Source organism: Watersipora subatra, chromosome 7 (genome assembly GCF_963576615.1).
Source record: "Watersipora subatra chromosome 7, tzWatSuba1.1, whole genome shotgun sequence".
NCBI classification, from domain to species: domain Eukaryota; kingdom Metazoa; phylum Bryozoa; class Gymnolaemata; order Cheilostomatida; family Watersiporidae; genus Watersipora; species Watersipora subatra.
The window spans coordinates 25207634-25234873 of NC_088714.1; the positions used below are offsets into that span (position 1 = coordinate 25207634).

The window sequence follows — 27240 nt, forward strand, 5'->3', positions numbered from 1 at the left end:
GATGTGTGAAGGCGAAAAAAGAAAACTCGTAATACCCCCAGAACTAGGTTATGGTGACCGAGGAGCTGGAGAGAAGATTCCCGGAGGGTCCACCCTTGTATTTGAAGTTGAACTCTTAAAAATAGATCGGAGAGATGAATTGTAACATTTGTAATGCTAAGCTGACTCATTTGCTCTTTGGGGTAAACAAACTTCCAATCTGAACTATTTGTATTCAATGTACAGACACTAATTTTTTCTTAATTTTATTGCAACAACGATAATAATAATAATAATCATAATTCACAGTAGTGTTACTGTCATATATATTGCGTATGCATGTCTATTGTGAATGATACTTGGAAAAATGTGGTGACTAGTGGTCCAAAGGTTAAGCTGTGCAATCGACAAGGAAGCATTAAAAGAATGTCCTGACATACTCCAGGTGGTGTGGTGTGATCAGCGGATAGCAATTAGGCCAGATTCCAGCAACTTCTGAATTTTCCCAGCTACTGCTGGGTTTTGTAAATGCCTGCAAAGATGAGCAATACATTTGTTAGGACATACATGATTCACTAAAACGGCCATGCTAAGGAGCATGGACTGGCGATGACATGAATATTGCCTGGCTACCTCTCAAAATATATTTGGCGCAATTTATAATCGCAAAACAAAAATTCTAAAAACGAATCTGGTTGGAGACAATAAGCCATCACTTGGCCATGTTTGTACGGAAATTACGTCTGGTTCCTTGAGACAAGCCTTCGCCACTCAGAGCACTAGATCACTCAGACCGTAACATGTTCATTACAATCAGGAAGATGGTGGAAGTAGAGTAGAAATATAGCTGTAGGAACCACCTAAAGACTCATCATCTGATAACCACTACGGCATCAACCCGGCTGTAGACATGAATGACATGCTTATATGTTTTAATAAAATAAAGATATGTTAAAAGGCGCTTTCAGATGACAAAAAACACCATAGAGGGGGTATGCATGATGAGATGTTGAGAATATATCTATCATAAAATGGGGTGTATAGGAAGCATTGGGTTAGAATGTAACTGAAGACTGACTGTTAAAAATCCAGTAGAAACTTAGCATACAGAAAACGGACGTTATGTGGCAAGCTTCCGGTTATTGCACCCTAAAACCATTAAAATATAAAGATATCGGGTCACAGTTTATCCTGAGCTAATCCATTTTCAATATATTTGACCTTACATTTACCAAAAGCATACAACAGATTTTGGAACTCAGTACACACACAGGGTACACCATAGCGAAGGGCACACAATAATTTTTTCTACAAAATTTTAGGCTTTCAAGAGCGCCTTATGCCCCGAAAGATCCTGTACCCTAATCAAGACAAAAAACTACCAAAATTGTGAGGGGTGGGTGATCGAAAGTGAAAGCCATGCATATACCCAATCACATACCCCGTATGGATAGAGAATCCGAAAGCACCATGAAAAGAATAGATGTAACAAATATCGATTGAAAATACCGCTAACATGCTTTTGCACCAGAAAGCTAAAGTCTACACCGAATTTTCTTACCATAAGAAAAGAAAAACATGGCTAGTAGGGAAATAAGTAAATATAACTAGACTCACTCTTTCAAAGCTTTAGGATCCTTTTGCATTTGTTCCAAAATGAGTCGCATAGCGGGATCACCGAGAATCGCTTGGACCTCAGGATCATTCATCGCTCTATTGCGTACTTCCTCAGCCGTCTCAGAGGTGGCACACTTCCTGTAGCCATCAAGTGCTTCCTGGCAAGCAAGTAAAACGATGTTACAAAACAAAAGTGCAGTGCTAACAATGCCTGCCTTAACTTATGTACATGCTCATAGAATTCCCAATAAATTGCTGATAGTTGCGGACACTATTGCCAACTCACTTGATTTGAGTTCACAGGCACATCTGCCTGCACCTGAACTATGTAGCCGCAAAATGGCATTCATTTATAGCATCGAAAAGAAATGTAAGCCCATCTTGAAGAAGCATATCCAAAATGGCTAGTGCCCAGCGGAAACAACTAATTAATCTCAAGTTAAAACACATATATTATTGCCCTAGCTGAAAGCTCGGGTAACAAAAAGACTGGACAGAAAATTTATTTTTATTTAAGATATATACAACATGTACCGTTCTAACTTTTAAACCACATATAACGAGAAAAGTATTTTTTTTGTGCAGCTCAAATGAATTAAGAGAAAAATAAAACTGTTCAAATATTATTATCATAGTAGTTTAGATAATGTTGGATTATGTTTTAGAGTTGTCTGCTCGTCTTTATTATTATTCAACTTATATTTTACCCACAATTCTATTTCTTCTTCCCTTGCTTGATTGTATCCTGATAATGGTGGCTGTATAATAAAAAGGACTTAACTATAAATCCCTTATAATCACGTATAAAACAATAAAAACATCTGAAGGTTTTCAAACAACTGTAACTTTAAAATTTCATATCACAAAAGAAATGCTTTGTCAAAATAAATTAAGAGGAAAAATAAAACTGTAAATGTGTTTGAACGGAAATGTAAAATCGATCGTTAGCAATGGCTAAACATGGTCTGTTTTGCTACGATTATAATGAAAAATTATTTGTTGTACATTTATATGATTTTAATTCGATTCAGTGTTGGCATCATCAGGCGAAAATATCGTAGAGTGGTATAGAAACCCATAGTAATCAAATACAAACACCTCCTGGTAAAGTCATCAGAATTTTATATGCGAACTAGACATATTAAAAATTAGTAACAAAACAATATGTTAACCTTAGTAACAACTATAGTTACCTACAGTCACTTCAGTGCATTTAGTGGCTATGATCGACAAGAAAATGTAACATTACACTGTACTACGTGTATTATGTCCCGTGAAGGATTCTTACCTTCGAGACAGATGTGTAACATAACACTGAATCTAACTTGAATAAATATTTTACTAAACTTCAAACCTTTAACTAACATTTTATCACTTTTCTGTTTGCGAATCCATTTTTACTATAACAAGGAACGCTAAACTGAGATCACGTATATCTCTTTCAAGCGTTGTCGGAGGTATTTCGGCAAATAGCATATCAATATTTTTGTTATTTCATCGTAATCAGTACTCCAACCGCCAAATTTTAATTTCCAGAGAAATTTTTGTTGATATCACAGGGTTGGCTCGGTTTAAACCAGCTCGAAAAAACCGGTTTTTATGGTTTTTTTCATTATTTTTTTGTGAAAAACAATATTTTAAGCTCCTAGCAGTTCATGTGCGGTGGAAATGCAATTATATGTAATTATCAGCTGTGGAAGTTTATTTAGGACACAGTACTAAATTGATGGCAGAGCTCAAGTTGAAACTACATGAAATCCTAGCACAACAATGAATTAGTGAATTTCATTTTCAATTAGTTTTATCAAGTGATATGATGATCTTTTTACTGATGAAATATAAAAACCATGTGAAACATACTAATCCAATCATCGTCTCTAATAATGAATGAATACTTTCTCAAGTCTGGCCAGTGAGAAAGGATTACGTACAATTAGAAATCAAAACTATAAAATCCTTTTGGGCAAAAGCTTTAAGTTTGCAAACTAATATTTCATTTATTGGGCACAAGCCAAAGTAGTTGGATTATTAGAATTCAGTTTATCAAGTTTTTTGTGTTTTGAAAAGTTAAAGTTGTGCCTCAGATTTCCAACATGCCTCGCAAACAGGATCCAATTTGGCAGTTTTTCACTTGAACTGCAAAAGGCAAAGGTTTTAAGGCAAAACGTAATAGGTGTGCTGTCGTAATGCGAGGTCACGCAGATAGGCTTAAAGCTCACGTAGCAAAATGTCAAGCTGAAAACACCAATTTAGACAGTGATGCTAATATTCAGGTGATAGAAGTTGAGTCATCTGCCACTGCTCCAAACACTAGCAATGCATCTGCATTATGCTCTGCTCTACACTACCACACGACTAATCACTGGGATTAAAGTTCCTACTTATACATAGAGCTGTATGTAAAATATTCACTTTATGTGATAGGATTTCTGCTCTGTATTTCATTGATCATGTTTGATTTAAGACTCATTCTAAAATTTTCATGTTTTCTCTCTTTTTTCCCATAACAACTCCCACAGTACAATCTTTAACAGTGATTCCACATATGTATGTTCAATACTCAATCATGCAGCTATAGTAAGTGATATTAACTAGACTTAAAATTGCAAAAACCTTGGTAAAATTATAAAAGCCATAAGAACCAGTTTAGACCATAAAAACCGGTTTAAACAAAAATAACCTGTTTTTTTTCATAAAATACGTGGGTTTTTCAACCCTATGATATCGTATGACGGAAAACAAATTTGATCTAGTATGGCAAGGACGACATAGCATCGTGTTTCATAAATTGAGGCGAAAAAATCTTATCACAGGGGGTCATCGTAACCCATAGGCGCACAGTATTAATTAACATGTAATTTAGTGTGTGCAATTGGGAAAAGGGTATACATTATATGGCAAGAGAGATGGAATGGTTAAAATGGCATAGCCTTATGGTTGGATGCGCATGTTTACAAACTTTCAGTTGCAATCTTCGTGAGTTCAAATCTAGCACGATGCGAATTTTTCATTCCTAGATTTTAATAGCTATAGTTGAACAGACAAGGAATGACAGACAATGACAAACTTTGATATTTATACATAGATAGCTGTGCTTCCCGGCGTTGCCCGTGCATTAAAAATCAGCTTAGAAGTAATGAGAGTTGCCTGCCACTTGCTATTAGCTGGCACATTGCCAATAGAAAATTTTAGTAAGCTTACTAATGAGAGCTATTCGACTCACGACTCACGTTATGCAATCACCCTGCTAGTACGCAAAGCCAAAGGGTATTTGCTCCTATATAACGACACATATCAGCTACTGTACAAATCAATCTATGTGGCCTAGTTGGTATGTTGCCGGACTGGTGAACAGGAAGATCAGAGATCAAGTCTTATTCGGAACGGATTCTTTATACCAAGATTTTAATAGCTATAACCGGAATGCAGACTGACAGATCCACCGATGACATACTTTGAGAAATATATAGATTGCCAGCAGCAGATAACATTTCAACTTGTGTCAATAATATTTTTGTGTAATTTCAATTAAAGGTTATGCTTTATCCTCCTTATCTTGTCGCAAAAATGATGGAAACTTCATGAACTTCAAAGAGGTGACATTGGTCTAGCCAATATCACCTCTTTGGTCTGGCTGTCTTTGTTTGTCCGTGTTGGGTAAGCCTAATAGGCCCCTATGCAAGTGTTTGATGATTTTAGGTGTTATTTAGCATTTTTAGACTGTTAGCAATAGTTGTAAGGTGAAAACGGAATGATAAAATGAATATTTTTCAAAAATATCGATTTTTTTGACCCGAAAATATCCTATCTATCGGCGATATATATATATTGATGATATATATCAAGCGATATATATCAAACCAACCCTGCTTTTATGCTATATGTACTTTTACGCAAGGTTTACTTTTACACAAGGTGTACTTTTATGCAAGGTGCGCATTTACGCAAGGTGTACATTTACACAAGGTGTACTTTTACACAAAGTGTACTTTCACAACTGTCACTTAAAAACATTGGGCTAAGTGGTTGTTGACCTAATATGACACTTGATGTGTATGTATGTATGTATGTAAAGAATTTAGATGTCACGATCAATTAAAGAATAGAGAAAGCATATTATTATTATGCTTCATTAGTTATCTTGAGGTGTTGACTGATGTTCTAAAAAAGAATCAAGGAGATTGACCCACTAGAAGCTGAGATATAGCCAGCCAAACACAGGTCTACCTAATAAAGAATCAGAGGAAAACTTTTCGAAAATCCCGAGAACTGTGACGTATGAAAACGACTTAATGATCATGTGCCGGAGTTGCGCACCCTTACCGCCGTTACGTATAATGATTGTTTTGGCTACGAGATGTGAAACGCTTCTCGCGATAGAAAATAATTTACAGACTAGCTCTGGTTTCTCAGGAGAATCAAGCAAACATTGTGTGGTAAAGGCATTTGCCCGCAACCCCTCGCCATGATTTTTCAAAACAGAAGAGCAGATTTTGACTATTGTGCTTCAAAATTTAACTCGATCTCCACGGATATGCTCCGAAGATCCTCTGTTCAACGAACGGCGCGTGTATAGTCTATATGCGACATCCGCGATTTGCAGTTTGTTTAGAATAAGAAATGGGAATGTGACTTTTTGTTCATTCATCAGTTTTCTACTGTGTATCTACTGCAGCATTCAGTTGCTTTTCATGATTATCGTCACTATTAACAGACTGTAAGTTCACTACAGCCATAATCTTAAAAAGAATAACTTGACCGTGCTGCTCTTGCTGTAAGAAAAGAAAACGATAACTTTTGATTTGATTTTTCTGTTGATCTATTATCTATGATTATTTTTTATGATTAATATAATAATCATAATGCATATTATACAAAATAATAATATAACTGCGTATAGAATAAATGATGTAACTAATATAATTTGTAGAAAATTCCAAATGATAACCGAGATTGATTTAATTGATTCCATTTATTAGCTATAGTTAAAAAAATCGGAACAACGCTAAAGATGAGTCTGAATAGGGAAGCTAAGTAGGAGAACAACAAAACTGAGCTGAACTAGCAAGATAGTGAAATGTTGCGAAATAATAGATGCGTGTAATTATTTTATGCTAAAACTAATCTACACGTCAGAGGGATTGGTTCGGAATTCTCAGAGCAATGATTGTTAGGCCCAATTTGATTGTTCTATACTTTCAGGGATTAAATCAATTAAAACGCCGTGATTGTTATAGGAGAGCGCATTAGTTGGCTTAATTGACCAATGGCACACAAGTCGATTTCAAACACTTATGTTTTTTTGGTAGACATGTGTTTGGCTGGCTATATCTCAGCTTCTAGTGGGTCAATCTCCTTGATTCTTTTTTTAGAACATCAGTCAACACCTCAAGATAAATAATAAAGCATAATAATATTATGCTTTCTCTATTCTTTAACAATGGCTCTGGTTAACTTTATAAGCTATTTACAATTAATCACTCTATATAATCAGCAGGTAATGGATTGAGTTTTGATTAAAATTACGGTAGATCCTCACATGTAAGATTATCTTACATATACGCAAACCCTATAAAAACAACCATGAAATCAGGTAATTTATAAAAACTGGCATATAAGCCAACCCTTCAAATTGTGACACGCTGTACGAATCTATCAAAACAAAAGGTTGTGTAAATGTAGTGACTTTTGCAGACTTAGTCCAAAACATTTCTGATCGGCGAGTAGTTGTTTAACTAGCCTAAGGTACCTCAGCTTAATCGAAAGGAAACAATTATTTGTTTGCGTAGAGCCGATAGAAAACATGTTTGCATCTCACTTTGGCCTCTCAGTTTCGCCTTTCAAAAGCACATCTTCATAGCTATTTGTTCTTCGTGATGATCAGACGCATTACAGCTATATAGGTTTCACAAATTGTACATCACTAGACTTTTCATGATTATCTATTGGACAATAGTGACAGCGAGTATCTATTTGCAACAGTAATGATAATGCCGTAAGCTATAGTAATAGTGGTAACTCGTCTGACTCAGAATATGCTTAACTTGTACGAAGTAGTACACGTAGGATGACGATAGTATGTAGTATGTATAGATGTATGTAGTACGATAGTATGAAGAGGAGAAAATAGTGTCCGAACTGACTCTGCAACATATTTGTGACCCTTTTATAGCATCAGATGATAAAATTTTATGCTAATTAAATATGGTCAAATGTTATGACAACTTGTGCAATGTGCAAATGTCAAATATTTGGTTTGCTTAATATTTCTCTTTATAGAAATTTATTTGGTAATGAAAGAATGAATGAATGAAGAGTAACTCTTTCGCTACCAAAAATTTAAAGAGTAACCTTTATTGTTGTTATAATTTTATTACTAAAGTTGAGTAAATAAAAGCTTGAGTTTTAGTTATAAAAATTAAGTTAACATAATCTCATTTCATTTGCTTTCAAAGTTAAACACATATAAGCCGGATCATTAAGCTTTGTAACCAATTTTTGCATTATAAAATCGGCATGTATGCCCGGATATATGATACATCGAATATTAAATTAATATATATTGTAAGTGTCAAGCAACTACAACACATGCTCATATAGTACAATAAGGTAACGCCTTCGACTATTATCTCTTCCATGCACCCCACGAACTTAGGTAAGACCTATTCATTTAGAAAAATCATATTAGCAATAATGCATCATTCCACTTGCTAAATGACACAACGAAGAATTAATCTTTGAAAGTTGGCAAGGCATTGCATAACACATAACTGATGCAGGCAAAAACTATTGCTACTTACATCACTGAACAGAAGAATTGAAGTTTCGATAAAATGTGCAAGTAAGACAATATGTGAATAATTGAACCAAGGGAAATGCTTAGATTTTCTAAAGTAGATTAGCAGTGAAGTGGAAGTGAATTATGCAGAAGTGTTCATCATGGCAGATTGCGCAGAACTGTTGAAGCTTGATGCAGCATGACAGATGATTCAACATAAAAATGCTTTCTTATAAGGTGAAAGATGTCTCAAAAAGCACACATACCAATGATGATGATAGATAGCGATGATACAATGAACACATATCACAAAGCCTACCTGACACTTGGGGTCCAGCTCCAAAGCTTTTTGGTACGCAAGCTCAGCTTTGCTGTTCTCTTTCAATGCTATATGACAAGTTGCCTTCCTCAGATAACCTTTGACTGTGACAAGGAAATGTTAAAGATATATTCCATAAGCAATAATCGAAGACTTAAGCAATAGCATGAGAGCACTAAAAGTTTCAGCTGTATAAACACAAGATTGGTGAATTACAAAATGGAGAAAAATTGAAAGACTGCCAATGATAACACTTTAAATACTGCAAGCAAGTTTCTCGCTATTAAATTACATGCATCTTGCTCTAAATCGGGCATAACTATAGCAAGTTTGCTGACAGTTTTGTAGCCAGCAAACTATCAATATTGTTGGAAACGCAAACTGATTGAACGAAAGTTTATAAAACTTCCGGCTAATCAATGCCAGAAAGAGTTTATTAGAATCAAGTAAACTTCAGCAATGAGTGCGCCTACCAAATGTTGGGTCTAATTTTATGCACTCCTCAGCATCTGTGAGTGCGAGAGGGAACGCCATCAACTTGGCATAGCAGGCTGATCGGTTGGAGAAAACCTTAGCATCCCTTCGATTTCTTTTTATTGACTCGGTGTAAGCAGCAACGGCAGCTGGAAAATTTCCTATCAAAACACATGGTAGATGAGTAAAACTCTAGAAAAAGACATGGAACAGGTTAAGATAATATAATAGGGCAAATATCTAAACATCTAGCTTACATCTTGGATGTGGCTCACTAAAAGGATGGCAACCCTCAAAGGCACATCCACTGCTGTCTTACCTTCAGTGAAGAGCTTGTTTCCTTTTTGTTTTTCTTCAAGTGCCATTTCTGGATTCTCATATGCTCGTTCTTCTTTTTCTTTTATCATTTTCTGCAGCTGTTACAGATTGACACTATATGACACTATATGACACTATATGACACTATATGACACTATATGGGACACTATATGGGACACCCATTGGGATATACATGTATATATAGTACTTTATTCGGCAATAATTTCATTTCAAAAATCAAAATGTTTTTCAAAATAGGCCATACAGCAATAGTGAGAAAAGGGCAACAGTTAGCAATTAGAATCGAATGAATAGTTTGGCAAATAGTGTTTAAAATGCCTTCCACTGCTAAGAGAACGGATATTAGGTGAAAGATTGTTGAAGCAGCTGGCAATGATGTTTTCAAAATGATTGTTAGCGGTTGTATGCGATTTGTTCATATCACGTAAGTTGAAATGAGTTGAGAACCTGTAACTGTCACTTAAAAAACAAGGACACAAACCATGAAAAATCTTGAAACCTTGAATTGAAGTAAAATAAACATTTAGCATAGGCAGAGTAAAATGCAAAGATTTGGAAAGATCATTCGTTGGAATAATATATGCAGAAATATGATGTAGATTTGCAATTGGACAAAATGCTCTTTTTTGCAACGAAAATAAATCCTTTGTGACATATCTTGGAGCTAGACTATGATAAAAGTGAATACTATAAATAGTATGGCAAAATATAAACTATGCTAATAAAGCATAATTTAAAGGTTGACTTGCAACAAAATTCACATTACTGTTATTTGGTATCAAAATATTCACCATCTCTTACTCTGCTGTGTTGTAGGTGCAAAGTATGTGGAAATATGATTACAGGCTCTTAAATGCTCAAAAACGAAAAGCTGCTGTAGATTGGAATCTGTTTATTTCTCTGATGTTGTCATTACAGTTTGGTTATTGTCTTGTCATGTAATGTTCTCACGTGCGTCGAAAAGCCAATAAAAAGCTCAATATAAACTTATCGTAGCACTAGTTTATGACAAACACTTTGGGTTTTACCGAAGACCCGTATCGAATATAGATGCTCGCTAATTTACAGTTTTGTTTCGGCTTGATCTAATCGTCAAGTCGTAACCTGATCATGTGACCCGATACTTCGAAAATAATTTTTGCAGCACTTTTCGATTATCACAGGTGACCAACAGGCTCGTCATGATTATCAGACAATGATATGCACTCCTTCGAGCTAAGGTTAAAAAATTAAACAAATTTTTATGATAAGCTAAAAGATACCAGTGCTAAAAGTGACAGCATTACAATGACGATAAAATAGACGCGTGAGAACAATAGACATGGTTTTATTGAATGCGTGAAGTATATTCGTGAAAATATTTCAACGAATAAGGTTGCATGAAAGTGTAAACAGAAACCATCTCCCACAACTACATCACATTTGAGCCATTTTGAAAAGAGAATCCAATCTACGGCGGTCTCGTGTGGCTGCGATTAACTGTTCGTTTTTTAGCTTTTAAAAGCTTGTAATCACATTCCCACATATTTTGCACCTACAACACAACAGAGTAAGACATGGTGAATCTTGTAATACTAAATAACTGTAATGTGAATTTTGTTGCAAGTCAACCTTTAAGGGATAAGCCAAAATAAAGCTATGCTAATGTAGACAGCTGCTGTACCAGAGTTGTTAAATGTTGTACCCGTTAAGAAGTGTTAATCCTGCAGTACACAGACTGACAATTATGTAGGATATTCAATGTTTCACTTCAATACCTTCAAGGCCTTCAATGTTTCACTTCAATACCTATTATACTTCCCAGATATTTCTAGTATGGTTAGTAAGTTACTTCAATGCTTGGAGGGAACTAAACAAAAAAGGCCCTAGGCCACATGACTCTTTATCTGAACCAATCAGATGTAAAATCATTGTGTAGCTAGAGTGATCGCGATGGTCGTGATCATATTTTTTGTAAACTTTTGTTACAGCTGTCACATGAGGCACTGCAGGGTTAATTACCTTACTACAAGTGAAAAAATGTTTTCAATTCCAAATAAGCATAACCAGTTAGGTGTTAGGATCAGAAGATACTCTCCATTCTCTTGACATACCCAGAAACACCAAGGGCTTATATTTTGGAGGTTTAAAATAAAATCATCTGTAACGTTCTCAGTATCTAGCGAATGTAACTTCAACTGATTGACTTATGCCTCATGGTCTGTTAAATTTAGGTAGATAACAGCAACATCTATGAGGCACAAGATATGGCTACCAACTTCAAATTATTAAGACAGAAAAATTGGGAGAACTGCAGTAGTTACATTGCAGAAAAACTGAAAGAGAACAATACAGGAAAAAGGCGCACTATATGACGATGCTACCAACCTCTTGGGCTTTCTTCACCACTGCTGGGTCTCTACACTCAGACAAGGATTTATTATAGTAAAGGAGGGCATTGTCGAGGTCATCTTGTTTCAGATAGGCAAAGCCTGCTCTCGCGAGAGCTCTGCATTGGTAAAAGAAATGAATAAGAAAGTATAAAAATATGCTTGAAATGTGAACAGTGTTCACCTTGATCACAACATGTTGAATACATGTACACACAACTGTAATAGACATCTATAGCAGAGCCATTTGCTCAATTTCCGACTTGCCCACTATATTACAAGCATTATTCATTTATGATATAGGAATATCCACAAAATAAATTTTGGCAAAGACGCACTATTAATAAAGTGCTGAAACCATGAATGCGATGCCTAGTACATCTCGTTAGATATAATAATATATACAAACAACTATATGGGTCGCGATCTCAGAAACCATGGTTAAGTCGCAAATCATGAAGTTGAGTTATCAGACTTTGAAGCTGCACTAACGGCATTTATAATATTGGTAACGATTTTTGCAACACGTACATCAGGACCAATCAAAGAGTGATCTTTCCGAATCTAGTCAGTTTAATCTGAAGTCAGTTTAGCCAATAGATGTCTCCAACCCTCGGAAAAACCCCTTAAAACCGTTGCTATGCTAAACAAGAAGTACTGTAAAATGGCATCCGATAAAAGTAATCGATTCTTTTTTGCCGATTTTAAAGAGAACTCTGACATTTTGGACACTTGTAATGAGTGCTGTGGTATTCCAGCTGATGGCGAAAGCGGTGAAAGTAAAGGGAATGACGATGATATTTTCATAACGATTCTTATAATATTTAATTATAAGAATAAGTATTCGATAAATTTTATAAAATTTAATTATAAGAATAATTATTCGAGTTTACAAGATCGGAGTATATAGTGTCTTATAGTGTGCAATATGTTACTGTTATTATTTTTCTAAAGATTTTGTTGGAGATACTACAGCTGTGCCCAAAATCGCGATACTGCCAAGCTGTTTTTAATATCTGCAAAATTAGGAATAAGTAATACATTTTCTGATAGATATACAGATATTTCAATGACAGCCAGCTAAAATCTGTTTGGATTTTTAAATTCAGCATTATTTTTTGTATATAAATACAGAAATCTAGATAAATATCACAACTTCTTGATATTGGTTGCTATGACATTTTGAAATGTAAAGAAAATTGTGCATTGGTTTTCGTTTCTCAAACTTTAACACCAGTTTTCTCATAACTATGATTTCGCACTAATGGTGAATGTGCATTCAGTTTATTGACCATAAAATCTGCTGTAATTAAGCTAGAATCATTATTTTTTTGCAAAATAGCTGTGGGAATTTTCTCCTGCTAGCGTAGATGATTCCAAATTTCACACACCCGACTTAATCATGCTTTCTGAGATTATGACCCATATGATGAATGCAAAATGGCTGTGTGCTTTTCCCAGAGAATTTACGAAATTTTATATATTGACTAAGTATTAGTTTAAATCACTTATTTTACACTAACTTTCGTCATTAATGAGATGAGAATGGCGATGAATGAGTTTATGTAAAGAGGGAGTCAGTCAACTCTGATATCAGTATTAGCCTTTGCACCCGAGTAGCTACTTTAATATTCCAACAGCCAGAGTGTCAATGAGAACTGATGCTTTGTTAAAAATGATGAAGATTTAACTGTTTGGGAATACCGAAGCAAACAAACGAAAAGATATACTAATACATACTTGGCTATCAGCTTGAAGTCCGCTCGATTCGCTCTTCCCACCTCGACAGCTTTTCCACATGTTTCAATGCAGAGGTCATAATGAGTTTGTTCGAAGTATACAGCTACAAACGAAAGCATCTATTCGCAAGCTGGCTGGAAATGGTCCACCTACCCTGAGATGACATTTTGTAAACATCTATCCAGGTAAACCAAGAAGGCAATTTATTTAAAACATTAAACTTTTTTATCATAACTAACATCATTCGGCAAGCCTCTAGAAAGAACTCCCTACAGAACATCATTAATTAGAGTAGCTTAGTACTACTGAACAATACAAAAGCTGGTGTAGCTCTAAGCAATTGAGGTTGGGTACCTACATAAGGGATGAAAGCATCATTGTATGGGCACACAAAGACACATCTGAATGCACCGCTCACCTGCTTTGTTGGTGTAATATACAATGTTATCTGGTTCGAGCTCTATTGCTTTGTCATAGTGACTGATTGCTTCGTCAAATCGTTTTGCTTTGTACGCTGCATTTCCTTTCTCTTTTTCCGCTTTTGCCTGCAAAACACGACATGCTCGCTTACCCTAATTACTTTTTTGAGGATAAACAAGACAGCTGGCAGTCCACTAGGTTCTCAGACATGCTAATGGCAATTTAGATGCCTGGTTATAAACCCACTCAAGGGTGGACAGGCTTAAAGGTTGACTTGCAACAAAATTCACATTAGTTATTTGATATGAAAAGATCCACGATGTCTTACTCTGTTGTGTTGTAGGTGCCAAATATGTGAGAATGTGATTACAAGCTCTTAAAAACGAACAGTTAATCGCAGCCACACGAGACCGTCGTAGTTGGGATTCTCTTTCCAAAACGGCTCAAATGTGACGTAGCTGTGTTAGATGGTTTCTGTTTACACTTTCATGCAACCTTATTCGTCGAAATATTTCACAAATATACTTCACGCATTCAATAAAACCATGTCTATTGTTTTTACGCGCCTATTTTATCGTCATTTTAATGCTGTCACTTTTAGCAGTGATATCTTATAACTTACCGTAAAAATTCGTTTGATTTTTTAATCTTAGCTTGAACGATTGCATATCATCCTCTGCTAAACATGATGAGCATGTTGGTCACCTGTGACAATCGAAAAGTGCTGCAAAAATTATTTGTGAAGTATTGGGTCACATGAACAGATTACGACTTGCAGATTAGACCAGGAAGAAACAAAACTGTAAAGTAGCGAGCATCTATATTTGATACGGGGTCTTCAGTAAAACCCAAAGTGTTTGTCATAAACTAGTGCTACGATAAGTTTTATATTGAGCTTTTTATTGGCCTTTCAATTCACGTGAGAACATAACATGACAAGACAATAAATAAATTTCACGGCTACGTCAGAGAAATAAAGAGATTCCAATTTACGGCGGCTTTTCGTTTTTGAGCTTTTAAGAGCTTGTAATCACATTTCCACATATTTGGCACCTACAACACAACAGAGTAAGACATGGTGAATCTTTTGATACCAAATAACTGTAATGTGAATTTTATTGCAAGTCAACCTTTAAGAAAGAGGTCCTCAGTTAGACAAGATGTGTAGCCTGTTGCTTGCTCACTCCTATTTTTTGGTAGCCATGTTGACCAAACAACTAGGTCACATTCATGCAAAATTAAAGACTGACATTCATTATTCTTCGACCATCACAAAATAATTGTCCAAACAAATCCTAAGTAACAGTAATGATATAAGCATGGAAACCCCCTTTTATTTGTTACAAGGATGGTTTATCTTGCAATTATGAGTCACTCGCAGTAACTACAATATTTATTTGGTAGCAAAGACAGTTGCCTGAATGTGCAGATACTGCATTCCAAAACTGATGTTGCATCATGCACCTATGTAAAACCTTAAACCATTTCTAATGAATTTACCAATATTTACAGTCATGAAATTTTTTATAGCAAATACACGAGTCAGATTTCAACATGAAATTGACGCTTTGCAAGATTTTTTACTTTAGCAGATCTAGCTTACTTAATGAGTACATATCATCAAGGAAACAGGCATAAAAAGGAAACACCAAGTGCACAAAAAATGTGTAGACATTGTGCAACAAACAATTGGATTTATATTTTTTGTTTTATATGCATATTTACTATTTTTGATATTTTGTATCTTTGTGTTAATTTGTATTCCCAGTTTCAAACAAATCATTTGAGCTGGATGTACGTTCTGCATCATATGTTCATACACCTTAAATGTATACAGTCCAAGTTATGATGTCAACTTATTACTGGTTGGTGAGAACCAATAAAAGACATCACTCAGATATTGAGTAGGGGAGACCGGGGTAGGTTGATCATTGGGGCGGGTTGATCATTGGATTTCTTGCAGCAGGTATGTTTATCTCAACAATTATCTTATCAGTATAGTGGACAACCTTTAAGGAAAAGGTGAAGGTCAACTCAGCAGATGAAGACATGATGCAAAAAAATTAGAGCATTTTTTCTGTTTTTACACCTTTTGATCTCAAATTTGATACTGACTGGGTATCCAATACTGGACACAATATTCATTGTTGAACATTCATATGCTACAATTTATTTTAGCAAGATACATGTTTTACCATGCCAAAATAGTGCATACCTAGTTTCAATGCAGGTTTTGTAAATTATGAAAATTTTACAAATGGCACGCTGGGGCAGGTTGATCATTTGCATTTTAGGACAGGTTGAGCAGTGATCAACCTGCCCTGTGGTATTTTATTTTTCATGAACAATTATAATGTTACCATCAGGTAGCCCATGATAGACTGATATGGTCATAAAGATAACTGCTCTACTAGCCATGTATATCTGCATGCAAAAGATGATTGTATCAAGACAATTTAACCACCATATAGGGGTCCTATGATAAAACCCATGAATTAGGCACAAAAAAAATCTGTTTTCAGTAACACTGGAGGCCATATTAACTGAAATAAGATAAATTAATTGTTGTTATAAGACTTTTTTGTTATCTTATAGTTCACAGTCGGTGGTCGAGCATTTAGAAACAGCCTTCTCCCTTAATTATTGATGTCCAGTTTTGAACCTTTTTTTCACACAACTGTTTGTTAGCGTTGCTTGTCCTTTTGTTAGGCAATCATATGTTAGTGACTCTTCACATGTTATGGTGATACTCATTTGCTTAGTCTCTTCTCTACCTGTGTGTTAATCTAACTCTATCATGAATTATGCACTTGGTCATTATGTCAATTCTCTTGATTCTCGATAATCACTCATTTCATGTTAGCATTCAGGGGATCTGAAAGGCTAAAGAGAATGGGATAGTAATGCTCACAATACCACCCCTTACAAGCCATCGACTCCAACACCTAGACGTTTCGATATATAGACCGCTCAAAACATACTATAACCAAGCAGCTGATGATTGGATGCGCAATAACCATGGCCAGACCATACGGATTTTATTGTTAGTGAGTTCATCAAGGATGCTGCCATAAACGCCATGACCTCTTGTAATATTCTGTCAGGGTTTCAAACCACAGGAATAGACCTTTTAAATTCTGGTATCTTTAAGGAGCCTGATTTCGTAGCTGCAGAAATCATGGACAGACCTGAGCCGGATAATGCATATATAACACTAGAAATTCCACTGTCATACAGCCCACGACCAAAGAGATATTTGAAAAAAGAAAGGGTACTGATGGTTGAGAAATGCAATATTAGCAGTCAAATGACACTGCAGTGCAATAGGATAACTGCAATGGTAGCTGTAATGTACTGGGTGTGGGTGTTATTATATACAACAAATAGCAATAATGAAAGGAAAAGATTATATGTTTATATCTCGCCCCCTGCAATAGGAGAAATGCAATATTGGCCAATATTAGAAGTAAAATGCACTGATATTATTATAATAACCAATATTATTAATATAGTAATAATATAAAAACAGTGCACAATTTGTTTACATTTCAAAACATCATAGCTAGCAATATCAATAAGTTGTGATATTTATATAGATTTTTAGAAAATCTGTACTACGTAGTCATTGTTCTGTGTAGTCATCCAAACTTATAATTAAATATTGTAATAATCTCATGAGAATCGTTAGAAAAACATCATTGTCATTTCCTTTACTTACACTGCGTTGGACATCAGTTAGAATACCAAAGTACTCAAAAGTGTCTAAAATGTCAGTTACTTTGAAATCGGCAAAAATGAAACGATTTCAGTACTCCTACGTTAATTACAGAAACCTTCAGCAATTCGACAATGCTATAGACTGGTGAAATGTGCACGTTATTTTTTTGTGAAATGCGCACGACTTAATCGTTCTATTCTCTTCCACTCGGCGTTTCAATTTCCGGTCTTAACCTTGGTAAAAGTAAGGCTTAGCAGGTTTTAATAACGATTTTCAGCCAAATAAATCTGTCTATTTGTGTATAATCCGTTCAGATGGGTAAGTTTTAAGAGACTGTCGACAATTTACAAAGACTTGGTAACATATTTAAATAGGCTTACATGTGTTTTGTATCGTTATTATACTTTAACGACTCTACAAAACGATGGTTAAATTTGTTGATGAGATTTCGAGACAAGGGTTTGCGACTTTGTTGATGAATAATTTTTGTAAGTTGTGTGCACATGCATTTATCATAAAAACTCTCAAACTTCGCTCCTGCTCGTTTGGTCGTGGGATCAGGTAGATGTTACAAATATGATACGCCTGTCGAATCGTATTTGTAATGTCGCCTCAACATCTAATTTTTTGAATTTTAATCTCAACATCTACTTCAGAAGTCCAGGCTACCCCTCTGTGGGTATAGAGACATCGACCGGTGAAGACCAGAGCGATAAATATGTTTCTCCCTCGGATCTATTTCCAGCACCCAAAGCTGGGCCCCTCAAATAATGGAAGCGTATCAGAGGTCGAACACCCTTACTGACTGACACCCAAATGAAGCTACAGCTAGAGGCCGAGGCAGCACAAGGGGCTTGACCAGCCAGTTGCTAAGCCGGAAAAAATAAAGGGAAGAGAAGCAAGAAATCAAAGATCCTGAGTCATCAGATAATAACCAGAAATAGAGTGTCCTAACTAACAGATGAGGAGGAGGCTGATGTTATCCCAAATTTCAATGTAAGAGTTAGTGACTATGTATTGGTCAAGGTAAAACAGTAAAACTCGAAACCAATATAAGAAGTATTTATCGGTAATGGCTATGATAGAAAAGGATGGAGATCGGTTCGTAACCTTCCTGAAAAAAGTAATCGCCAGTAAAAATTTTACAACAGAAGATTGGGTTATTGGCTCTGAAGTTATGAGAGTTCTCCCAGAACCAATTGTAGGTAATCATTTTGAGAAATTCCCTGAGGATGTTGATGCCGACTAAACTATCCATAAATGGCAGTCATTTTTTTCTTACACATAGTTATTGCACGGACATGCAGTACAGTTTTAATTTATCTGCTTACTAGCATGTAAAGAACAGGAGTACTCATTCATTAACCAACAATGAAAGTTTTCAACTCTCTTGCATCTCGATGTTTTACGTTCACTTTTACCAATAATTACATAGATGTTGCATAAGTGCTTTTGTCAGTTGGAAATTCTACTTGTTACATACTGTAGAAGAAAGTTTAGTTCTGCTAATTCTTCACTTTTCTGAAAATCACAGGGAAGGTACTTCTTGGTGACTTTTTAGTTCAATTATTTTACATTCAGTTTTTTTCGTTACTGAGTGAATAGCCCTGGCTTAATTGGCTGCTAACTTTTTTATGTTATTGTGTATTCTCATGAAAATGTGCAGTTATATGACTAACACTCACTAAAATGCACCAAAAACATAAATTTGGTTGTGAGTGTTTCAAAAACGCTCAAATTCAAGTTTAGCTCAACCTGCCCCATGTATGATCAACCTGCCCCGCACCAATGCTCAACCCACCCCATGTGTGATCAACCTGCCCCGTTTTATTCGGCCCACTTTTTCCATCATGGTGTGGTATCAGTTGATTCTTAACATCAACGACTTTAGTGATAGTTAGTCACATATACTCTGCATCTTTTCCCCAATTTTGAAGTCGTTTGATCTATTGGGTGAGAACTTATGAGACTTTGTCAAAACAGCGCTCAACCTACCCCGGTCTCCCCTATATATAAAGCTGCAATAAACCAAATAGACACATCAAAATGATATGTAGTAAATTAACTAATTATAAAATAACCACCAACAAAGGGTTTTATTGCTACTTGCCACAAATACGAGAGCCATTCAACAAATAAAGTGACTTGCTTTGTAAAACAAGTTCCATTACAAATGGCACAATTATTTCATTTGTGACATAATCTGCATGCCATGACACACTACCATTTGATAAACCAAATACTGTAATCTAAAGTGGGTTTGTGTGGAACTGAGCCCCGTAACTCATCTCTTGTATACATCATTACTAGATATACTTATAAAAATTCATTCAAATTTAAAATATTGAAAAAATTAGCAACTCAAATTATAAAATTTCCTTGTTAACTGCAAACAAAATATACCAGCTTGAAAGAAGCTCTCTCAGCTTTTCGATGCGTATTTATTTAAGGCTTCATGACAAGTTCGAGGCGAGTTACAGCTGCTTTTTGATGGCGATGTCTAACATCCAAATTTTGCTACTAAATAGCTTAGGATTTATGGCATGTCGGGGCCGATTGAGTTATTATGATTCTTGAGCAAGATCGAGAATGTAGACAATAGTAGCAATGTCCAATGACACTTGCAGATTGTTTCTATTGGTTTGGCTGTTGAACACAGGGTTGGTTTGATACATATCGCTTGATATATATTATCGATATACATCGCCGATAGATATGATATTTTTGGGTCAAAAAATCAATACTTTTGAAAAATATCCATTTTTATCATTCCGTTTTCACCTTAAAACTATTGCAAACAGTCTAAAAATGCTAAATAACACCTAAAATCATCAAATACATGTACTTGCATAGGGGCCTATTAGGATTAACCAACACGGACAAACAAAGACAGCCAGACCAAAGAGGTGACATTGGCTAGACCAACTAATTAGTGTTTAAGTTGAGAAGAGTTTTCAGATCTAAATTGTATTCCTTCATCCCAGTGCTATCTCATTAACCTGATAATCTCATTAATGTTAAACTTATATTTTATTGCCTTATTGGAAAACCAGCCTGCTGAAAACCCTTTGAACTTCCTAATCCATGATTTTGAATTGAACAATCTGACACCCAGAAACAGAATTGTAAGCACATTACACTGACTCACTGAGATGTAACTCTGACTGCTAGTGTTGAGTGTGTGTTTTCATCGTGTGGACTGGTTCACAGCAAGTTGAGAAATTGTCTCAGCGTGGTGAAGGCTGGCAAGCTGGTGTTTGTTTACAAATACCCAAACTAGACAAAAGTAGGACATTAGAACATGCTTGGACTATTATATTGTGAATTTACTATTTGTACTACTTTGTTTGCACTTTGTGTTCATGTCATTATTTCCAATTCAATGTTTGACGAACATTTTCATATTTATAAATATTATTATATTAGGCCTACAATAAATTAGTAGAGCAGGAACATAAACTTATCTTTCAGCCTTTTCCTTCGGAGGGTGGGCTACTCAAACTAAGATGTTTTATAGTCAGAGATTTATGCTGAATTCAATTATAATGTTTCTACACCTATGTGTTTGCACATTTCTGAGCTAGAGAGCATTTTCGAAATGGGAGGGAACAACTCCAAGTTTGCTGGGAAAACCTTACATATCAGACAAAGAAAACTATTTTATAATCTCAAAAATTAATAAATGCTATTATTTGAGATTAAGTGAGTCAATTCTCAGCATTCCTTAACCCATGACAAGGATGCAGCAAAACCGCTTGTTTCACTGTCTTGATTAGTCTGTGAATGAAACCCTAGTCAGAGTGACTAAACTTCAATATGAGACAGCCATACAGTATTCAAACAGATGGTTGATATTAGAAGAGAGCATTCAATGTGAAACTGCTCAAAAAGTGCTAAGCATTGAGAACTTTGATGAGAGTTCAGACTTGTTGTCATTATGCCTGTTATAAAAGGTAGTGTAACAAACTCGTTATGGAAAGAGCTGAGAAAAGACATGAGAAGAGACAGAAAGAATGTGATACAGCAGAAGAGGTGAGATTAGATATTTATAACTTTACAAATTCATAATGATTACTCCAAGATGATGGTACTTTGGTGGGAGAAAACGAAAACATTTTCATTTTTGTCTGCACATTTTGTGAGCAGCAAAACTAACTCTTTGCAGTTTACATGACGTGTTATACACTACAATTTGGACATGAATTTATAGATAAATTACATGTATGATCCTTCCTTGGTTTTTTGCATATGACCACACAAACTACGCTAGATATGGCATGCTGTACTATGCAGAGATGACTAATCTGAAAGTATAGCGTAGCAAGGTGTATGAGGCTCTTATGAAGAAGAGGTGTTTTACTTATCAATCACGACATGACTGTCCATTCAGCTCTATCGCTTGTGATCAATCTTTTGAGCAAACAGTTAAAAGAGACTAAGTCTCACGATGGAATCATATGGTTTACCAGAAATCATCGGCCTCTCAATGCGGGACTCTATCTCACCCAGAACGAACAGCTGTACATACAGACATGAAGATGCTAGTGCTTGGTGATTCGGATGCCGCAAGTTATGAGATGCGTGAAAAGGCATGGAAGGTTGATGAAGAAATGAGGGAAGTCATGAAAGACTCATAACAGCAAGAATAAACCTGTTTGCGTTTCAAACCACTAAGCTAGTACATATTACCAGTGTTGCAAAAGCCTTCATTGAAGTGAAGCAGGATCTTGAAATGGCAAATGTGATAGGAGAGAAACAGCTTTCAGAATTTGTCCAGAAGAGGTTAAGCACCCAAGATATTGATTTCAATGCATCCATCAAGTCAAACAAGCTCAAAACCTTCCCCACATTACAATCAGCTAAGAAAAGATCAAAAGAAAAAGTCCTAGAGTGTTCGCACAGACTGTTTGAGAATTGGTTAGTGATCAGCCAACAGCGTAACTTGGATTTGAGAAAAGTGTTATCATTCTCTCTTGGCAACATCAGCTGGTCCCTGGCTAACTCTGATGGCTCTATATTGAAGACTGCCAAGTCGGCTCTGATGGCTGCTGTTGAGGAAGATGTTGATGATCAACCATCAATCTATGTTAACCAAGATCAGCTACCAGTCATTGACGCTGTTGTGGTTGATGCTATAGCTGAAATTCAGACCCTGAAAGCTCCTCCAACTTTTGGCATGGTTGCAAGTCAGCTTTTGCAACGGATAGTTAGTATTGCAAACGTATATCACACATGTCGTGTGGATTTTGTTTGTGACACATACCCTGATATCAGCATTAAAGGAGGTGAGAGAGGTCGTAGAAGTGTGAAAGGAAGGCAGAAGGTTGCTGTGTTTAGTCCAAAATAATCAGTGCCAAAAGGGTCTGAATTTTTAGCAGATAGCTCAAACAAGACTGCCCTAGTGAAACTTTTAAGGATACATGGAGGAAGTCAACTGTGAAGCAGAAACTAGATCTTGTAACAGCTTTTTCTCAAGAATGCCACATGATCAGCTATGACCTTGATGGATCAATCGCTGTAAGCCAAATAGATAGTTTGACACCAGACCACGAGGAAGCAGATACGCGCATGTTATCACATATCGCAAAGATAATAGAAGACAAACCCAGCTCAAAAGTTCTAGTCAAGTGCCAGGACACAGATGTTTTCCTAAGCTGTCTATCTCTAGTGGATGAGCTGCCATCACAAAAACTCATTTACTGCTGTGGTAAGAAGCAGTTGAGATATGTAAACAGGCAGTCTGTCTACGGTCCTCACACCCGAACGATGCAAAGCACTGCTCGGGCTCCATGCTCTAAGTGGATGCGACAGTGTAAGGGCATTCTATTCCAATGGGAAAATAATTTTCTTCAAGCTGCTAAAAAACGATCTTGAATTCTGTAACACACTGAAATCTTTGGGAGCAGATTTTGAAATTGATGGTGCAATAAGATAATCTATTGAGACATTCATATGCAGATTATATGGTGAAGAGACAAATTCCATCAATGAAGCAGGGTAGAAGATCTTTTGCTCACCGTCTCGCACATCACAACCAAACCTACCACCCACACTAGATAAGTTAAATCTCCATATATCTAAGGCTGCCTATCAGGCCGCAATATGGAGAAGAGCCAAGCAAATCATCATCAATGCCCCATCCCCCAGAAACATGGATGGTTTATGGAAGATGGAGAGCGTAAAGCTAGATGGATAACGCAACAACCAGCACCTCCTGACGTGCTTGTGGACATGTTTTGTCGATGCAAAACTGGGTGCCACAATACAGATCTCAAGTGTACGGACATGTGCAGAAGCAGCTGCTGTAGCAATAGAAATAAAGAGGATGGAGCTGAAAGTAGTGATGCAGAAGGCTCAGATGACTGTGAATTAGGTTAGTATTCGAGTGGTATTGTAACCAAAAGAGCACTTCATTTTTGATTACAATACATATGTGTCACACCGTATGAAAAACTGACTAATTGCGATTTCACTTGCATAATAAAGTAAACGGTTCAACATAATAAGCATTAATGATGAATATATGTATAATAAAATGTTATATATACATGGTCTGAGTCTTTAAAAATACTTTTCATTTTGTTTTGCAGATCTGTAATGATATATGAGTTGCGGAATACCAAGGACAAACTGTAAAGCTGCCACAATATCACCCAAACTGGGAATACATAATATTATATAATACAATTCTAATATTATAATATTTGAAAAATAAATATTTTAATGTTATCAGAATTGATTCCAACTTAGGTTATTGCTAATTATTTAGTATTTATATGCCATTTTCATTATTACATTGTTGGTAGAAGCACATGGAACATTACAGACATTTATTTAACTAAAATAATATATTAATTAAATTGCTCAAAAATGAACAATCTAAGAGGTGTAAAAGCCAGATATATAAAATCAGCTCAAAATTCTGATCTAGATGCCACTCTTATCACATAGCCCACCTCCAAAAGGAATAAATCACTTTTTTGACAGCTTTTTGATGCCCTCCTGCTCTACTAAATCAAGTGTTTGGTAGTTTACTATTAAAAATTGCTGGCTGGTACCATACAACCTATAAAATACATCAATCACAATGTAAACAAAATACAAGTTCAACCCAGCTTCAAAATTTTTTCAAAAATATCATTTGTTCTAAAAGTATCATAAATATCAATAAATATCATGATATATATCAGTGATATATTTTTAAAAATATCGAAATTTTTGCCAACCCTGGTTGAACAGGGGCCTAGCATTGTCTTGGTGAAAAATGACCCCAGCTGCATGTAAACCTCGACATTTATTTTGACATCATTTACTCGTGTTATAAATTTACAGTAGGTGTTGTTGACAGTGGTGTCTATTTGTGAAAGGAAATCGTGATAGGCCATTACGTGTCCCAAAAACAATAAACATGATATTAAGGGTAAGCCCTTGCAACTTGAATTTTCTTGACAGGAGATTTTGCTGTTTTGACTTGCCTTGAATTCTGGTTCATAGTACCAAATTAAAGTCTCGTCACAAGTGACAATCCGAAAGAACTCATCACCTTCTCTTTCATGGTTCATGGTTCAACTTTCAAGGTTCTGTTGACACAACTCAACCTTGATCTGTCTGTGCTCTTGGATCAGTCGTTTAAGAACCCAGTCATAGCTGACTTTAGAGCAAGTCAGATACTTGTGAACAATTTTGTGGGCTGTACCAACTGAGATACCAAATTTATTTGCAACATCTTCCATTGTTTCCCTTCTCTCAGATTAAACAAGCTCATTAACAGCTTTCATTATGGTAAAGCTTGCTACATCAACAGGTCTACCTCATCTCTCTTCATCATCCATACTTGTTCTGCCTACGCTAAACAATTTTGCCCAGTTGTAGACATTGTTTTGTGACTAAAACAGTATACTCGACTCTCCTGTAAATCTCACTGGGTTTACAGGCTTCAAACACCAAAAATCTGATTTGAGCATGTGCTTGAAGGGTAATTTGGGAAAACCTCAAAAAAGAATTACAAGACTAGATAATTTTAAAGAAAAAATGTGGGTCATTATTAGGGATGATATATAAACCTTAAAAATAGGCTTTTACTTATAATAGAACTCTATTTTTTATAAATAAATTCATCTTATTTCTTGAATGGCCCTCGTATTTCAAAATAAAAATCAATGTTGAGAGTATACATGAAACTGTTGGGAAGGTACTACAAAGGCATGCAAGAGCTTGGTGGTGGTGGATCGTCTCCAAAATATTTTCTTCAAATACTTGTAGTAATTTTCAAAACTAACTGTGTACTCATCATGTATGCCTTGATGAGTAAAACTGTAATCGAGCTATATTGTCCATTTCACTTTAGATAACCTTCCTTTTTGAGTGTGCATAGCTGGCCATCGGATACCATCAACAGTAGTTGTATTGACAACATGCAAAGGGAATGAGCCAAGAAGAAATGATGAACTGCTTTCAATGCAGTAAATTATATATTGTATGACTAGTTTATAAGTGTATAGCTGCAATGCTTCAAGTTTGTAATTGAAATTGTAAGTTAGGCCCTGATTCGGTTTTAAGGCTATTTCACACTGTATAGCTATGTCAGCAGTAATCACAAGCTACCCAATACTATTAAACACCGTCTTTGATAACATTGTTCACACTATCGTAAACCCGTTTGCGTTTACATTCTATCATTTCATTTATAGGATGTAGAATATATCAAATTTACGTCCTATGATTACTTCAGAAGAATGTTAAATATTAAATTACTGAATATTAAAAAACATATCATTGAATGGGGTACATGATAAACCGTTATGTAATCCTATGTCTATCCATAAACTTGGGAGTTATCCTCTATAAAATGCTACTTTCAACAATATGCAACCAACAGGGTGGTTGCACTGCAATGACCCATGAACAAGTCTAAGAAAGATTTTAAAAGCATAAACAGATTGTTTGCTAAAATTATGTTGGCAAACTTATGTAATTCAAACATGCAGATGTTAAAAATAATCTTATAGCAAGGTGTCAACAAGTACACTTACATTTTTTGGATTGCTAATTCTACTTCATGTCCATGCAACGAATCTTGTACTAGCAGCCTGCATATATATCCTCCTTTGCAGCTGGCAGCATCATTTATTCAATATAGACATAAATATAATTTAATATACCGGAAACATCACAGAAAATAATAGTTATTAGGTCAAGCGTTATAATATTTGATGGGGGACACCTACTCCGCAATGCTGTTTTTGCATTTATTCGATTCATACAAACTATTTGTTATTTTGTATGAATCGTATAAATGAATGTAATTAAAACAAAAACGCATTATGTAAACAAATCTATGTATATTACACATACCTGCTCAGCCATTGTTGGCGGCTTTCGTAATACACGAGGTTCACTTCTGCACTAACAAAAAGGTGCGCGAGCTACTTCTGGAATATTCGTAAAACATGGTACGTCGACTATTGAGACCTCTACACAAGAGAAC

General features: G+C 35.7%; 2 protein-coding genes across 3 annotated transcripts in view; one reads left to right on the plus strand and one right to left on the minus strand.

The window, feature by feature from the left end:
* Window positions 1–306, plus strand: part of LOC137400319 (uncharacterized) — a 43674-nt gene extending 43368 nt beyond the window's left edge. For both annotated transcript variants that reach the window (XM_068086646.1, XM_068086648.1), the window contains exon 15: window positions 1–306. In XM_068086646.1, the coding sequence (XP_067942747.1) occupies window positions 1–145 (145 nt within the window). In that variant the 3' untranslated portion in view covers window positions 146–306.
* LOC137400320 (stress-induced-phosphoprotein 1-like) lies at window positions 281–27240 on the minus strand. The gene is made up of 9 exons (XM_068086649.1): window positions 27108–27240; window positions 14034–14160; window positions 13616–13718; window positions 11874–11994; window positions 9487–9583; window positions 9167–9328; window positions 8694–8797; window positions 1597–1754; window positions 281–511 (listed from the first exon to the last, which is right to left on the minus strand). Exons 1-9 carry the CDS (start codon window positions 27117–27119, stop codon window positions 439–441), a joined length of 957 nt encoding a protein of 318 aa, XP_067942750.1. The 5' UTR covers window positions 27120–27240; the 3' UTR covers window positions 281–438.

Excerpts from the sequence above, each read along its gene's own strand:
- LOC137400320 (XM_068086649.1), bottom strand. Across the intron at positions 9,584-11,873 it reads TGGTGAAGAAAGCCCAAGAG|CTGCAGAAAATGATAAAAGA; the intron begins GTTGGTAGCATC and ends AATCTGTAACAG. Across the intron at positions 9,329-9,486 it reads AAACAAGCTCTTCACTGAAG|GAAATTTTCCAGCTGCCGTT; the intron begins GTAAGACAGCAG and ends GTGTTTTGATAG.